The sequence below is a fragment of the Ctenocephalides felis genome, unplaced genomic scaffold, assembly GCF_003426905.1.
Source record: "Ctenocephalides felis isolate EL2017-DRISC unplaced genomic scaffold, ASM342690v1 CF-g0.4_SCAFFOLD_01170, whole genome shotgun sequence".
NCBI lineage: Eukaryota > Metazoa > Arthropoda > Insecta > Siphonaptera > Pulicidae > Ctenocephalides > Ctenocephalides felis.
This window is the reverse complement of record NW_020537324.1, coordinates 71,720,019-71,736,645: the sequence shown is the minus strand read 5'-3', so window position 1 is coordinate 71,736,645 and position 16,627 is coordinate 71,720,019. Positions and strand designations below refer to the sequence as shown.

The following is a 16,627-nucleotide window of genomic DNA, read 5'->3' as shown; positions in this document are numbered from 1 at the left end:
TTTTATAATTATATTTTATAAAATCTAAAAATATCACCAAGTAAATTAGAGATGTGAATAAATAATTTTTGCTGAAATTGTACTTATTATTTGCAAGATAAAATACATATAAAATGCTTGTCATCCAAAAAGTTTAATTGATTGAAATTATTTGTAGACAAAAGTGGGAAACGTAATATATTTTATAATAATAAGTAAAATCAAAATTGAATGAAGTATTTTGAATTCAATAGTAAATCATGTAAATAATGAGTAAAATTGAATTTTACGAAATATTTAATGAATTTTAATTGTAAGTTTATATTCTTAACAAAATATAATAAAAAGATATAGTAGATATTGTATAGAAATTGCGAAAATATTTTTGAAAACTAACCTGCTATTATATATAATTAGTTCCTTTTTTGATATATATAAAACTTAATTATTCCTATATAATTTTTTTATATATTCACTTGTTTTATAAAGTGATCTCTTATATATAGCAATGTCTACAAAAGTTTGTATTTATTAAACAAAAAGTTAATAAAACCAAACATACTCAAAAAATTATCTAAGTATGTACAATACACTGCATTCGTATAGTATATATATATATATATATATATATATACAGTGTGTCCCAGAGCTCAACGTCAAGTCAGAACAGGGTAGTAGAATTTATTATAACTATCAAAAAAAATAGAAAAAAGATAATCTTATTAAGTTTGAAAATTATGAGCTTTTAAGTATAACCCAAGGATTTGGTAAAACTGGAACATTTTTTGGTTATTTTGGTTAATTTTCATTATTTTTGTCCATTTAAACTTTTTGGAACCGAAACCGTAAATAACTTTTCTGGGACCACAGTCAAAAATAATAACAAACTTCTTCCAAGTTTTCTAGAATTAAAAGTATTTGTCAAACTTTTAACTTAAAATTTCCAAAATTTAAAAGGCCCATTTGAAAAAAACGTACTTAGTGACTTGGCAAGTTCCATCAAAAGTTAGATATGTTCGATATAAAACATGACTATAATTTTTTTTACGAAATAGAGGTTTGTGGTACGAGGGTAAAAAATTAGGGTTACATGTGCTAAATAAATATTCTATTTTTGTTTGTAATTTTACAACAAAAAATGATGTATTTACTAATTTATCATATTATCACAAATTTGAGAATATTTATAAAAAGTATTAGCATAAATATTTTTTTTATATTGTAAATTTTTAGTTTAACGAAAAGTCTTATTTCTAGAAAGCTTGGGGTAATTGTGCCATTATTTTCGGACCGTGGTCCCAGAAATTTTATTTACGATTATGTAACAAAAATAATAAAAACTCAACTACAATAACCAAAAATTGATCAAAGATCAACCAAAGTTCTAGATTGCACTTAAAAGCTCAAAATTTGCAAACTAAATGTTCACATTTAGTTTTATTTTTTCCGCGATAGGTACTATCAATACTATCACCACGTTTCGGTTTGACGTTGAGTTCTGGGACACCCTGTATATATATCTATTTTTTTTTCTTCACACCTTATAATTTCATATTACTACTCTAATTAACTATAATACTGTGTAACTAAATAAACTGTCACAAACTTTGAAAAAGTGCCCATCACCAAATATTTTTTTACCTTGTGAAGAAGTTCTAGGCAAAGTGGAAGATTTGATAGCAGGCTTGGCAGGGCGACTATCGGCTGATTGTCCAAAACCAAAAGCAGCAATAAATACAATAAAGTCAAACTTTTATTCGAAAATTCATTGCTGAATGTAAAAACTGCAGGTGGAAACGCTCATCCAATAGGAAATCGTAAATTCATTTTTATTTTTAATTATTTTGTGAAGCCTATTATGATCGGATTGATAATTGCCAATCTTGGACAATTTTGCTAGAAAAACTCTTTCGATTTCAATCTTTTTTAAGAAAAGTGTATGTAATATTGTACTAATCGATTTTTATTATTATTATTTTAAAGTAGTAATAAATTTACCGTATAGACTCGACTTATATATTGACTTGCTAAAGGAAAAATTTGTCGTCATCAGAAAAACCGTACTTGCTAATTTTTTGTTATCTCTAAAAATGGTTGAAAGTGTCATTTTGCTTGAGGCAAGAATTTTCCGACATGTGTAAATAATCGACTTAGTGTAAATCAATATATAAATTATGAGTAATTTATGAGTATACAGAGTTGCTTTAGAGCATGTAATGTGAGGAACTATTGCAGATTATTCAATTTTGAACAATTTTTTATTTCACATTTTTGTAGAACAAACACGTGCCAAATACATATACGGAGTATTTTCTAAAACCTCGGCTGAATAATCTAAATTTTAATTAATTTTTATAATTGAACCACTTTTTGTAGGACTATAATATTTTACTCTGTACATTAAGATCATATACTCTAATGTCATACAAACATTAATTAAAATGGTCGACCTTTTTTTTCTAACAATCAATTACAAAGAAACGGCCTTGCCGATCTTTGTCCAAAATTAATCATCAGAATAACAATTTCAAAACCGCTTCAGAACTTTATGGCTGAAACGCGAACGAAAAAGTTTGCGCTTTTTAAACTTTAAATTTTTTTTAAAGAAACGGTTCGACCGATGATTAAACAAAATTAATAAACGCTAGTCCTCATCGAGATGCATCGAATGTCTTTCAAATTTTTGAAATCGGTTTAAGCGTTTTTGAGAAAAAAAGAGTAAAAGGTCTAACTTTAACAGACGTCAAAAAACGCTGCTCATGTTTTTAAACTTGTAGGACTGTAATATTTTAATAAGACCATGATATCTATCTTTTTTCAGCAGTTAATTATAAGAACCTGTGCCAGCAAAACTTTACCAAAAACTAATCAGTGCGATTTCCAACCAATATCTTTTTAGTTGTTGAATTTTCAAAATCGATTCAGAATTGCGGGCTAAAACGTGGACGAAATTTGTTCACTATTTTGCTAATTACAAAAAAACGGCTCGGCTGATGGTAGCGCATACTGATAAACTTTAGTCCTCATCGAGATACATGAAATGGCTTTTAATTTTTTGAAATCGGTCTAGCAGTTTTTGGGAAAACTTCGACAAACAGTCTAGAATCTGCTCACATACAACGTGTGTTACTTTTTCAAAATTTGGACTCATTCGATTCAGAATGGCTTGAAACGTCGGTAAAACGTAAAATTAGCGAATCGGTTTTTTTGATGAATTTCTTTGGAAAATTTATTATATATGTTTTTTAATTACAAAAAAAATAGCTGGAAAAGACTATTGATCATATAAAAAAATATTCTTTTAAAACCGTGATTGAAATCGAAAAGTACCTCAGAGTAATTTTTATAAATTATAATTATATTTTGTTGGCTCCACCATAAAATTACCTAAATTATTCAATTTTTTTATGAACCTTTACATATTCTAAACCTAAATAATAGTAATGTAAATTAATAAATATGGCAACGATGACAATGATGATAAGTTGTTAAAAATCTTTGTTTATTATATTCTTAATCCTTCCCTGTCCACATTTTTTTTAATAAAACGACTTTTATTTAAGCCAATGATTTCTTAAATTTCTTTTTTAATCAGAACAGCAATGATTTGAATTAAAATCGATAAAAAATTAAAATAAACGACCAAACACCAATTTTACAACCAAACCATGCCAAAAAAGGTTAATATGAAAAATAATTTGAGCCTAATAAGAAAAATGTATAAAAAAGTTAGTTGTTCATAAAGTTACATATATTGAAGAAAATATTAAATCATATATAGTACATATATTAATATATTTAAATAATCTATATAATAATAAATAAGACTGAAATAGATAGAAACTAATTTTAAAGAAAAATAGGGGTAGATGATGGTTATGACGTCACATTGAGATGATAAATTTTTACTTCAACAATATTAAAAAAAATTCAAATTTTTTTTTCTAAAGTTCATTTTCAATGTGATGCAGAATAAGGTGGATGCTATAGCATTCAAATGTTAAAATTTCATATAACCTTACGTTTTTGTAATCATTCTACCTGTCAAGTTAATAAGTAACTGATTCTTCGTAAAATACAAGCGTAATATTCGACGTGGATGCTATAGCATCCATCTAGTATATAACGATTAAAATATAATGATCAAAAATATGATTAATTTTTTGCACCATAATTGACTTCAAGAATACCTATTACGTGAATGCTATAGCATTTATTTTCATTGTAATGCAGAATGATGTAGATGCTATAGCATTCAAATTTTTAATTTTTTTATAACATTACGTTTTTGTAATTATTATACCTGTCAAGCTAATGACTAATTGATTCTTTAAGAAATTTGATATTATCTTATCTTTTACCTTCGACAAGCACATTGCGTAAAATGAAGCGCTATTACTTGACATGGATGCTATAGCATTCATCGTATATAAAGATTTAAATATGAGTGTTCAATCAAATTTTGAATATCACAACTAATATAAAAATAAAATTACTGTCAATTTTTGTTCCTTGCTCATTTTTACTATCCACGAACGTGTTAAAGTATTCGCTAACAAAAATTCTCAAAATTTTGAGCCTATTTTTTTTTTAATATGTCAATTCTCATAGTGACGTCTTCCATCAAAGTCCACAAAATATTCAATAAATATATTGGTAACTTAAAAACATTTAGAAAAAATATACAATTAATAAAATATTTAAAAAAATCTACTAAACTAATAATAAATTCTACTCGAATAATTATCGATTAAATATATATGTATATATTTTTCTGGTAACCAAATTTCCTTAGCAAATCCATTTTTCCAAGCATAGTATTTTACTTTATATATATTAAATATTCAATTAAAAATAATACTGTTTATATTGTTAAAAATATATACAATGGCGTATAAAATTTTATTTTTCCGAACGTTTTTAATTTTTAGAAAACGAAGTAAAAAATAAGAACGAAAAAGCAAAATTTTGACAAAAATTTTGTAATGTATTTTTAGAGTAGAAATCTTGCATTAAATATATATACGAGTATATATATATACTCGTATATATATACGTATATATATATATATATATATATATAGATAGATAATATATATCTATTTATTATTTGCAAGATTTCCCTGAAAACACATTTTTCATATATGTAAAATTTTAATTAAAAGCGAAAAGCATAAATTCAATATTAGTAAGCTATGTGTGCTTTGTGATTGTTGTGATATTAATTTTTAAAAGATAATATTTATAAGTATCTGCTATAATAAAATATTATAAACTAGCTATATCATAGTTTATCTTGAAATCCATATGAATAATGATAATTAACAAATAAATCGAGACGAATAATAAATTCTACTCGAATAATTATTATCGATGGGTGAAAATGATATAAGATATTTGTCAAGAGATGAAAAATGAACTTATAAGATATACCCCAACATACTTAGATACAAGTTTTTACAAAACTAAGTCTTAAAAATTTTGAAGTCATAAATTTTTTATATGTAATTAATGCGGTAACTGAATTTTGAAGTGAAACTTTTGTATTTAAAAGGTAATTAACAAATACGGAATCCGAATAAAAATACATTTTTAAACATGTTTAGACAACGTTCATATTAAAAATGTATTAATTTCCAAACAAAATATAATCCTGCCAAAGGAATGAGAAACAATTTTTATTCTCAATTTTCAACTGATAATTTTCTGCTTTTTGAGAAAATTGCAACTATAATGCGTTAATAATATTTTCTATTATTAAATTTTTAAAAATTAGCTTTCTATTAACTAAAGGCTATATAAGTTTTTCATTATATAAGTTTTTGTTTTTAATGGTATTTTATAAAAACCAATTATAAAAAAAATTCAAACTTTTATCAGAAGAACTGAACTGTTTACTAGAAAAAAGCTTTACAGAACTAAAAAAAATCTAATTTGGTAAAATATATATTCAAAATCAAGACTAAACATCTTATGTGATAATTTATGATAATTAGTTCAAAGTCAGTAAAGTTATCCTGGAAATTCTACATCCGAATTAAACTTATGTGTTATATTCAAATATAGTTTAAAATTTCTTTTACATAACAGAGACAAAAATTGGGTCGGACGAAGTGAAAGAACTGTATAAAAAACTATATTGCAAATATTGATTAAAATTATTTATGATCAAATTTTAGTAAATTTCATCTAGTTTCTGCTACTGTAACTAAAAAAGAAAGCGCAATTCAAAGTTTTTGAGTTATTTGAAAAAATGTAAAAAAAATCTCCAGAACTAATATAATTAATATGATGATGGTATAATATTAATATGATCGATATGAAATGTCCAAACAGGAGTTGATAAATATTCTTAATTTATTTATCCAACCTAATGATTTAACTGCATTGCACTGATTAAACAATTTAGCTATAATTCCGTAAAAATTCTTTAAAATTATAAAGAAAGTAGAATGTTTTTTTTTACCACGCCTATGGCAAATTTTTGAGAAACAGAAAAAAACATATTTTTACGATGATGAATTTTCTACTAAATTGTTGTAATTTAGTACATTTGGTTTTTACAGTATACTTGATAAAAGTCAAATTGGACCTTTGAGTCACGCCTTACCCTAACTCATCAGATATTTAAGGGACAACAACTAGTGTGAAATTTCGAAAAAATGGGTTTTTGTTTTTTTTCATATTTCAGTAGATTACACCTTTCAAAATAACATATTAAAATTTCAATACGATATCTCAAACAGTTTTTGAGTTACAGCCATTTAAAAAGTATATATACAGTGTATAGTACAACGATCATTTTATCTTTAAACGCGTTTTTCTCGAAACAGCATTTTCGAATTTGCTGCAAAGATTACTCAAAAACGAATGATCTAATCACTGTCAATTTTTTTTTACATGTTCTATATATAGTTCTCCGTAAAATGAAATATCGATTTTTTGATCGGATCAAAAATCAAATTTTGGCAGTCGAAAAACGACCAAAATTTTGGGTAAAATTCGGCTTTTTTTTTAAAACGCCGCCATTTTGTCAATTTTGGATTTATTTTTTTATCGTAGTTTATTTTATGGACAATATTATATAGTTTAACGAGAATTTTTTTTTTTTATTTCATCCATGTAGAAGGCCGAAATCACTGCAGCAGTTAAGGGCCTTTTTTTGTCGCGCCGTTGAAGATCGAAGATAACTTAAAAAATATTTAATTTTTTTCTTCAAAAATTTTACTATGTATTCTTAAAACATGTATAAATATATTCCTAAAATTTTGAAATGATTGATAAAGTAGTTTTTTTTAATATAAATTCCCAAAAATCAACTTTTTTAGGCGGTAACACTAGTTGTGCCCCTTAAAAAAAAATCATACTGAGTACAAAAATTAGGTCAGAATCAGTAAAATAACCAATGAAAATCTTTCTTGGTCAATGAGTATCCATTTCAAAATTGGAATAAAATTTTTCTAATTGTGTGTTCATTATATACTGAATAATAAATTTTATAACAACTTTTATGTTATAGAAAAAATTGTCCGGCAATACAGATATCACTGAAGTACGATCAGACATGATGTATCTATTACTCCTTGATTCTAAAAAAGTTTCACTTCAAATATCAAACGTATTCTTATTTTTTCCCATACTTATACTCGATAGGATGTTCATAAATAGTATCATAAGTAGGCGACTTTCGATTCGCCGACTTCAAACTGGTGGTCCTCGCCAAAATAACCGGAGGAAAAACCGGAGTGCTCCTACCGCTACCCAAACCACTATCTACCGACTCCTTACCACTATGAGACCGCCTATCCAGAGGCACCGTACCGGTCTGGAAAAAAATCGGTAATCGATCTAACTTTTTCCCTTTATACTTGGTGGAAAACTCCGGGATTTTATTTTCCCTGTCTCTACTAATTGCGGAGTAATGTCTGATTGAGTTTTCGCGATTATGATTGTTTTCGCGATTTTGGGCGGTATTTTGATTATTATTGGGTTTGTATCCGAAAGATGTTGGAGTATATCTGTTGGAGTTAACGACGGAGATGTTTCGCGGAGTTAGGTAACCGGATTTCAGACGGGGTATCTCACCGGAGTGCTGCGGCGAGTGCTGCTTCGGCGATATTCCGGGAGGCTCGTCGGAGAATGACACCGATTTCTCGAAGGAGACGGATTTATCTGAAACAAAAAGATAATGATAAAAAATAGATAAATAAATCGTTATATATATATATATATATATATATATATATTAGAGATTGGTAACTCACTCCGGAGTTATCACTCCGATACAACTCTACCCTCGGAGTGAATCCGAGTGGAGTTGTATCGGAGATTTTGTCATATCCGACTTCCCTAAACTGGTACTAAATCTGTTAACACGTACAGACATTTGCTTGAGATTTTTTACTAATACAAACATTTATACACAGGCAAATTTATTACTTTTGGCACAATGGTCCAAAATAATGCAATTTTGTATTCTATATTCTGTATTAATATAGTTGTACAATGGTATACAACCAGCAAAAAATATTTAGTATTATATTATTTTTACATGACTATGATTTTATAATTGTGTAGAAGTAATAGTATGCTAATCAAACTACATGATATACAATTGATTTTTGAAAAGGAAACTAGTGGGGTGTATGGCATCGTGCCTTAAGGCAAATTGCTGGAACTTCCCGTACCGTAACGAAATGTTCGAAGAATACTGAATGTTTTCAAATAGATTATTATAAATATTGTAACATTGTCTAATATTTATAAGATTATATAAACTGAATTGCAAAGTTAAACATATTTGTTTCAAGTACATTAGAACTTTAGTCCGAATTACAATTAAAATCTGAAATATTTTCGATATACAAAAAAAAAAAATTGAAAAAAAAAATTGAAAAAAAAAATTTTGAAACATTTTTTTTTCCAAAATCAATTATTTTGTTAAAACAAGCAGAAAGTTGTTTGAATCATTCAAATCGGACGCTTAGTTCTCTCAAAAACTGACATTTTTTGCACATTTAGCTCTGTATCTCCGAAATGGTTAGGCTTGCCTTTGCCAAAAAACTAATAACCACTTCTCGCAATCATTACTAATTGAATGTTTTTCAGATCATTCAAATCGGATGCTCCGTTCTCTCAAAAACTCAATTTCTATTTTCTGCACTCTTTGCACTATCTCCGTAACTGCTGGACCTGCCTTTGCCAAAAACTAATCAGCACATCTCCCTATCAATAGGAATCGAATGTTTTTTGAACCATTCGAATCGGTTGATCCGTGCGCCCGAAAACGTGACTGGAAATTTGTATCCATACATACATACACACACACACATCCATTTTTTCTGAGGTATGCCAAAATGTTCAGAAACCTTCAAAACGTCGAGAAATATAAAAATTTTCAATTTCGATTTTTGGCCCATTACAATAACTTACCCTACGGAAAGTTAATAATAGGAGAATGTGAAGTACTTTTATTTAGTGAAAAATATTATACATATAGTATTAGAGATTTGTTCTTATTTTATATATACATAAACTTTACAGAATTCATTTCAGCATATTCAAAGAATTCTATTTTTTCTCTTGAAAAATAATTATAAAATTATTTTTTTTCAAGTTTTTCGTTTTTTTGTTTAACACTGATTCGATCGCTTGCTAAATTTTTTACATTCAATTTGTAATGATTTGGAAAAGTGGTGATGAGTTTTTGGCAGAGGCAGGTCTTGCCATTTCGAGGATACAGAGCTAAATGTGCAAAAATGGCAGTTTTTGAGAGAACTAAGCGTCCGTTATAATACTAATATAATCGATATAAAATGTCCACACAAATTTTAATATTTCCAATATTTTTAATTTTTGTTCAACCTAATAATTTAACTGCATTCGCATTTGAATGATTCAAAAATCTTTCTGCTTGTTTTGACAAAATAATTGCTTTTGGGACAAAAAATTATTTCATTTAAAAAAAAAATAATAATAATTTTTATTTGGCTAAAGTTCTAAGGTTCACTTATATATTTTAAATTAATAATTTTACCTTTGTAAATCACTTCATATAATTTTTATAACTAATGTTATTGACAATGTATTTATAATAATCTATTTGAAAACATTCAGTATTCCTCGAACATTTCGTTACGGTACGGAAAGTACCAGCACTTAGCCTCAAAGCACGATGCCATACACCACTAGTTTATATATTTTTTTCTTAGCATGTTTACACAATTTTCCATCACCCTAAGGTGCATGTACCTACATCATAATAATGTGTTTATTTATGTCATTCGCCCACAATGCATATTGCACTTCGCCTTTCTACAATAGACAAGTCGAACACATATTTTCTTTTCTTTTGTATTTTCTTTAACATTTTGCATGAAAACGTCTAACAAACGCTTTGTACTCATAAAGTGAAACTTTTAGCGTTTGTGTCAGCGCAGCCACCTCTCCGTAGCACTTGGAAAATAACTTGAAATATCCTTTGTTAAATATACAGGAGACGAGGAAAAATAATAATAGAAATGAATAAGGAAAAATATTTTAATCATTATTAAGTACAGTTCGATTGATTTTTACCAACTAGTGAGGCGTCGTGCCTTAAGGCAAATTGCTGAATCTTCCCGTACCGTAATCAAACATTCGAAGAATAAAAATAATCAGTCAACAAAAATGTCTATGAATAAATATTGTAAAAACTAGAATTTTCATTATTTGTTCCTTGTAGACAAAATGTGAAAACTTATTAGATTAGACGACGTTGTTTATATATGTTTGAATAAAATAAATATAAACAAAATCTAATTAAGCGGACTTATTGTTAGAATGAACATATTTTATTTCAATTGCATCAAATTTTCGTTCGCGAAATATATGCACTGAGTTCACAATTTTGAATAGTTTATATAGTATCAACTATACAAACATAAAAAGTATTAAAAAAGACTATTACAGACGTGGGATTCGAACCCGATCAGTTTTGACTTTTTCATCTATTAACGAGTGGATGACTAGGATCTAATCAGATTTTCTGCCTTTCTTGCTCTGTATCTTCAAAACGGTTAGATCTGCTTTCGCCAAAAACTGATCAGCACGTCTCCTTATCAATACGAATCGAATGTTTTTTGAATTATTCAAATCGGTTGATCGATGTTCCCGAAATCGTCGACGAAAATTTCTATCCGCACGCACACACACATACATTTATTTTTTTTAAGGTATGCCAAAATGTCCAGAAACCTTTAAAACGTAAAGATATATAAAAATTTTCATTTTCGATTTTTTTGCCATTACTATAACTTACCCTACGGGCAATTAATTATAATAGAAACGAATGATGAGAGACTCATTTTTGGTCAAACCTTTTACTTTTTTGTGGAAATTTATTTATTAAAATAAATTGTTGTCCATATATAGTAGTGCATGGCATCGTGCCTTAACGCAAATTGCTAATTTAACAATAATGGTAATATATTATATAATATATACCAAATATTAATTTTTTTAAAAAAGGTAAAAAATTTTTTTTTAAGCTTTGGAAAAATTAGATTTTTAAGGAATTTCAAATTTTTGAAGAAGATTGACTATTGAAAGATGTTCAGAAACTATTGAAACGTAAATTTATATAAAAATTTTCATTTTCGATTTTTTGGGATTACTATAATTTGACGGGAAGTTAATAATCTAATAACTAAATACTACAATAATTCGTACGTTTAGTAAGAAGATTTATTGAAGTAAAACTTCTTCAGGCGCGAGTAGGCAGTAACTCAGCCAAAATGCAACGGAAATGCGTTACGCCACAAATACTGACATATTGTGATTTACCATCAGTGAAATTAAATTCAGAGTAGTTAATATTATTGTGAAGAAACGATAAGTTTCCAGAAATTATTTCTGTCTATTTTTATTACTAATCTATCTTGGTTTAACAAACTTTTCTTGATATTTTTATATTTGATAGAATGCATTTTTATTTAATGTCAAACAAAGTGTAAAACTAGTGGTGTATGGCATCGTACCTTAAGGCAAATTGCTGGAACTTTCCGTACCGTAACAAAATGTTCTAGGAATAATAAATGTTTTCAAAGAGATTATTAACTTCCCGAAGGAGAAGTTTATGTTTTCATCAAAAAATCCGAATCGCTAATTTTATGTTTTCTCGACGTTTCGAGCCATTCTGAATCGAATGAGACCAAATTTGGAAAAAGTATGTGTGTGTGTGTGTGTGTGTGTGTGTGTGTATGTGTGTGTGTGTGTGTGTGTGAACAGATTTTTTGCCGTAAATCGACGTTTTCTCCAAAACGGTTGGACCGATTTCAAAAATTTAAAAGCCATTTGATGTATCTCGATGAGGACTATCGTCTCTGAGTTTTGTGCGGCGATCGGCCGGGCCGTTTCTTTGTAAATTGCAGAAAAGTGAAAAATTTTTCGTCCACGTTTTAGCCCGCAATTCTGAATCGATTCTGATAATTCAAAAACCGTTCGATAGATATTGGTTGGGAATCGTGCTGATTAGTTTTTGGTAAAGATCGGCCGGGCCGTTTTCTTGTAATAAAGTTTTAAAAAAAAATTTTTTGACGATTTTTATGATTATTTTTTTGACGATGGATACCATAGTTTTCTAGGTCATACTAAAATATTACGGCCCTACGACAACTGGTTCAGCTTTAAAAATTCGTCAAAGTTTGCAAAAATCAGTATGGTCTTTTTGGCATTTGTCAAAATTAGACTTTTGATCGACGTTTTCTCAAAAACGCCTGAACCGATTTTAGAAATTTAAAAGCCATTTGATGTATTTCGGTGAGGACTATCGTTTGTCAGCTTTGTGCAACGATCTGCCAAGCCGTTTCTTTGTAATTTGAAAAAAAGTGTTGAACTTTTCGTCCACATTTAAGCTCATCCTACCGAACCGATTTTAAAAAATCAAAAACTGTTCGAAAGATATTAGTTGGGAATGATGCTGATTAATTTTAGGTGAAAATCTACCGAGCCGTTTTCTTGTAATTAAATGTTGAAAAAAAGTGTTAAATTTTTGTTCACATTTAAGCTCATCCTACCGAACCGATTTTGAAAAATCAAAAACTGTTCGAAAGATAACATTTGGGAATGATGCTGATTAATTTTAGGTGAAAATCTACCGAGCCGTTTTCTTGTAATTAACTGTTGAAAAAAAGTGTTAAATTTTCGTCCACATTTAAGCTCATCCTACCGAACCGATTTTGAAAAATCAAAAACTGTTCGAAAGATATCATTTGGGAATGATGCTGATTAATTTTAGGTGAAAATCTACCGAGCCGTTTTCTTGTAATTAAATGTTGAAAAAAAGTGTTGAATTTTCGTCCACATTTAAGCTCATCCTACCGAACCGATTTTGAAAAATCAAAAACTGTTCGAAAGATATCATTTGGGAATGATGCTGATTAATTTTAGGTGAAAATCTACCGAGCCGTTTTCTTGTAATTAACTGTTGAAAAAAAGTGTTAAATTTTCGTCCACATTTAAGCTCATCCTACCGAACCGATTTTGAAAAATCAAAAACTGTTCGAAAGATATCATTTGGGAATGATGCTGATTAATTTTAGGTGAAAATCTACCGAGCCGTTTTCTTGTAATTAAATGTTGAAAAAAAGTGTTAAATTTTCGTCCACATTTAAGCTCATCCTACCGAACCGATTTTGAAAAATCAAAAACTGTTCGAAAGATATCATTTGGGAATGATGCTGATTAATTTTAGGTGAAAATCTACCGAGCCGTTTTCTTGTAATTAACTGTTGAAAAAAAGTGTTAAATTTTCGTCCACATTTAAGCTCATCCTACCGAACCGATTTTGAAAAATCAAAAACTGTTCGAAAGATATCATTTGGGAATGATGCTGATTAATTTTAGGTGAAAATCTACCGAGCCGTTTTCTTGTAATTAAATGTTGAAAAAAAGTGTTGAATTTTCGTCCACATTTAAGCTCATCCTACCGAACCGATTTTGAAAAATCAAAAACTGTTCGAAAGATATCATTTGGGAATGATGCTGATTAATTTTAGGTGAAAATCTACCGAGCCGTTTTCTTGTAATTAACTGTTGAAAAAAAGTGTTAAATTTTCGTCCACATTTAAGCTCATCCTACCGAACCGATTTTGAAAAATCAAAAACTGTTCGAAAGATATCATTTGGGAATGATGCTGATTAATTTTAGGTGAAAATCTACCGAGCCGTTTTCTTGTAATTAAATGTTGAAAAAAAGTGTTAAATTTTCGTCCACATTTAAGCTCATCCTACCGAACCGATTTTGAAAAATCAAAAACTGTTCGAAAGATATCATTTGGGAATGATGCTGATTAATTTTAGGTGAAAATCTACCGAGCCGTTTTCTTGTAATTAAATGTTGAAAAAAAGTGTTACATTTTCGTCCACATTTAAGCTCATCCTACCGAACCGATTTTAAAAAATCAAAAACTGTTCGAAAGATATTAGTTGGGAATGATGCTGATTAATTTTAGGTGAAAATCTACCGAGCCGTTTTCTTGTAATTAAATGTTGAAAAAAAGTGTTAAATTTTCGTCCACATTTAAGCTCATCCTACCGAACCGATTTTGAAAAATCAAAAACTGTTCGAAAGATATCATTTGGGAATGATGCTGATTAATTTTAGGTGAAAATCTACCGAGCCGTTTTTTTGTAATTAAATGTTGAAAAAAAGTGTTAAATTTTCGTCCACATTTAAGCTCATCCTACCGAACCGATTTTGAAAAAATCAAAAAACTGTTCGAAAGATATCATTTGGGAATGATGCTGATTAATTTTAGGTGAAAATCTACCGAGCCGTTTTCTTGTAATTAACTGTTGAAAAAAAGTGTTAAATTTCGTCCACATTTAAGCTCATCCTACCGAACGATTTTGAAAAAATCAAAAACTGTTCGAAAGATATCATTTGGGAATGATGCTGATTAATTTTAGGTGAAAATCTACCGAGCCGTTTTCTTGTAATTAAATGTTGAAAAAAAGTGTTAAATTTTCGTCCACATTTAAGCTCATCCTACCGAACCGATTTTGAAAAATCAAAAACTGTTCGAAAGATATCATTTGGGAATGATGCTGATTAATTTTAGGTGAAAATCTACCAAGCCGTTTTCTTGTAATTAACTGTTGAAAAAAAGTGTTAAATTTTCGTCCACATTTAAGCTCATCCTACCGAACCGATTTTGAAAAATCAAAAAACTGTTCGAAAGATATCATTTGGGAATGATGCTGATTAATTTAGGTGAAAATCTACCGAGCCGTTTTCTTGTAATTAATGTTGAAAAAAGTGTTAAATTTTCGTCCACATTTAAGCTCATCCTACCGAACCGATTTTGAAAAATCAAAAACTGTTCGAAAGATATCATTTGGGAATGATGCTGATTAATTTTAGGTGAAAATCTACCGAGCCGTTTTCTTGTAATTAACTGTTGAAAAAAAGTGTTAAATTTCGTCCACATTTAAGCTCATCCTACCGAACCGATTTTGAAAAATCAAAAACTGTTCGAAAGATATCATTTGGGAATGATGCTGATTAATTTTAGGTGAAAATCTACCGAGCCGTTTTCTTGTAATTAAATGTTGAAAAAAAGTGTTAAATTTTCGTCCACATTTAAGCTCATCCTACCGAACCGATTTTGAAAAATCAAAAACTGTTCGAAAGATATTCATTGGGAATGATGCTGATTAATTTTAGGTGAAAATCTACCGAGCCGTTTTCTTGTAATTAAATGTTGAAAAAAAGTGTTACATTTTCGTCCACATTTAAGCTCATCCTACCGAACCGATTTTGAAAAATCAAAAAACTGTTCGAAAGATATCATTTGGGAATGATGCTGATTAATTTAGGTGAAAATCTACCGAGCCGTTTTCTTGTAATTAAATGTTGAAAAAAAGTGTTAATTTTCGTCCACATTTAAGCTCATCCTACCGAACCGATTTTGAAAAATCAAAAACTGTTCGAAAGATATCATTTGGGAATGATGCTGATTAATTTTAGGTGAAAATCTACCGAGCCGTTTTTCTTGTAATTAACTGTTGAAAAAAAGTGTTAAAATTTTCGTCCACATTTAAGCTCATTCCTACCGAACCGATTTTGAAAAATCAAAAACTGTTCGAAAGATATCATTTGGGAATGATGCTGATTAATTTTAGGTGAAAATCTACCGAGCGTTTTCTTGTAATTAAATATTGAAAAAAAGTGTTAAACTTTTCGTCCACATTTAAGCTCATCCTACCGAACCGATTTTAAAATATCAATAACTGTTCGAAAGATATTAGCTGGGAATGGTACTGATTAATTTTAGGTGAAAATCTACGGAGCCGTTTTCTTGTAATTAACTGTTAAAAGAAAATTTAAGCCGTTTTTCATGGAACTTTTTTCGGCGATATACATCATGGTCTTATAGAACTTACTGTAATATTACGTCCTTACAACAAGTAGTTTAATTTTAAAAATTCGTCAAACTTGCTAAAATTATTATCGTTTTTTTTAAAGTAGGATTGATGAAGTATATTATTTACACAGTTTGATCAAGTGTCGATTATTTACACATATCGGGAAGTTCATGTATTTGCCTCAAGGCTAAATACCAAACCAACTAGTTATTATAAATACTGTAACATTGTCGAATATTTA

The 16,627-nt window shown here is 28.7% G+C and overlaps 1 protein-coding gene across 5 annotated transcripts in view; it reads right to left on the bottom strand.

Moving 5' to 3' along the window:
* The window catches only part of LOC113366302 (coiled-coil domain-containing protein AGAP005037), a 399,838-nt gene that overhangs the window by 17,976 nt on the left and 365,235 nt on the right, over positions 1 to 16,627 (bottom strand). For 4 of the 5 annotated variants that reach the window (XM_026607886.1, XM_026607887.1, XM_026607888.1 and 1 more), the window contains 2 exons: positions 8,065 to 8,151; positions 1,621 to 1,683 (listed from right to left, as the gene is read on the bottom strand). In XM_026607886.1, coding sequence (XP_026463671.1) covers positions 1,621 to 1,683; positions 8,065 to 8,151 — 150 coding nt within the window. The remainder of the gene's footprint in view (positions 1 to 1,620; positions 1,684 to 8,064; positions 8,152 to 16,627) is intronic. The other variant, XM_026607890.1, reaches the window with a different exon arrangement.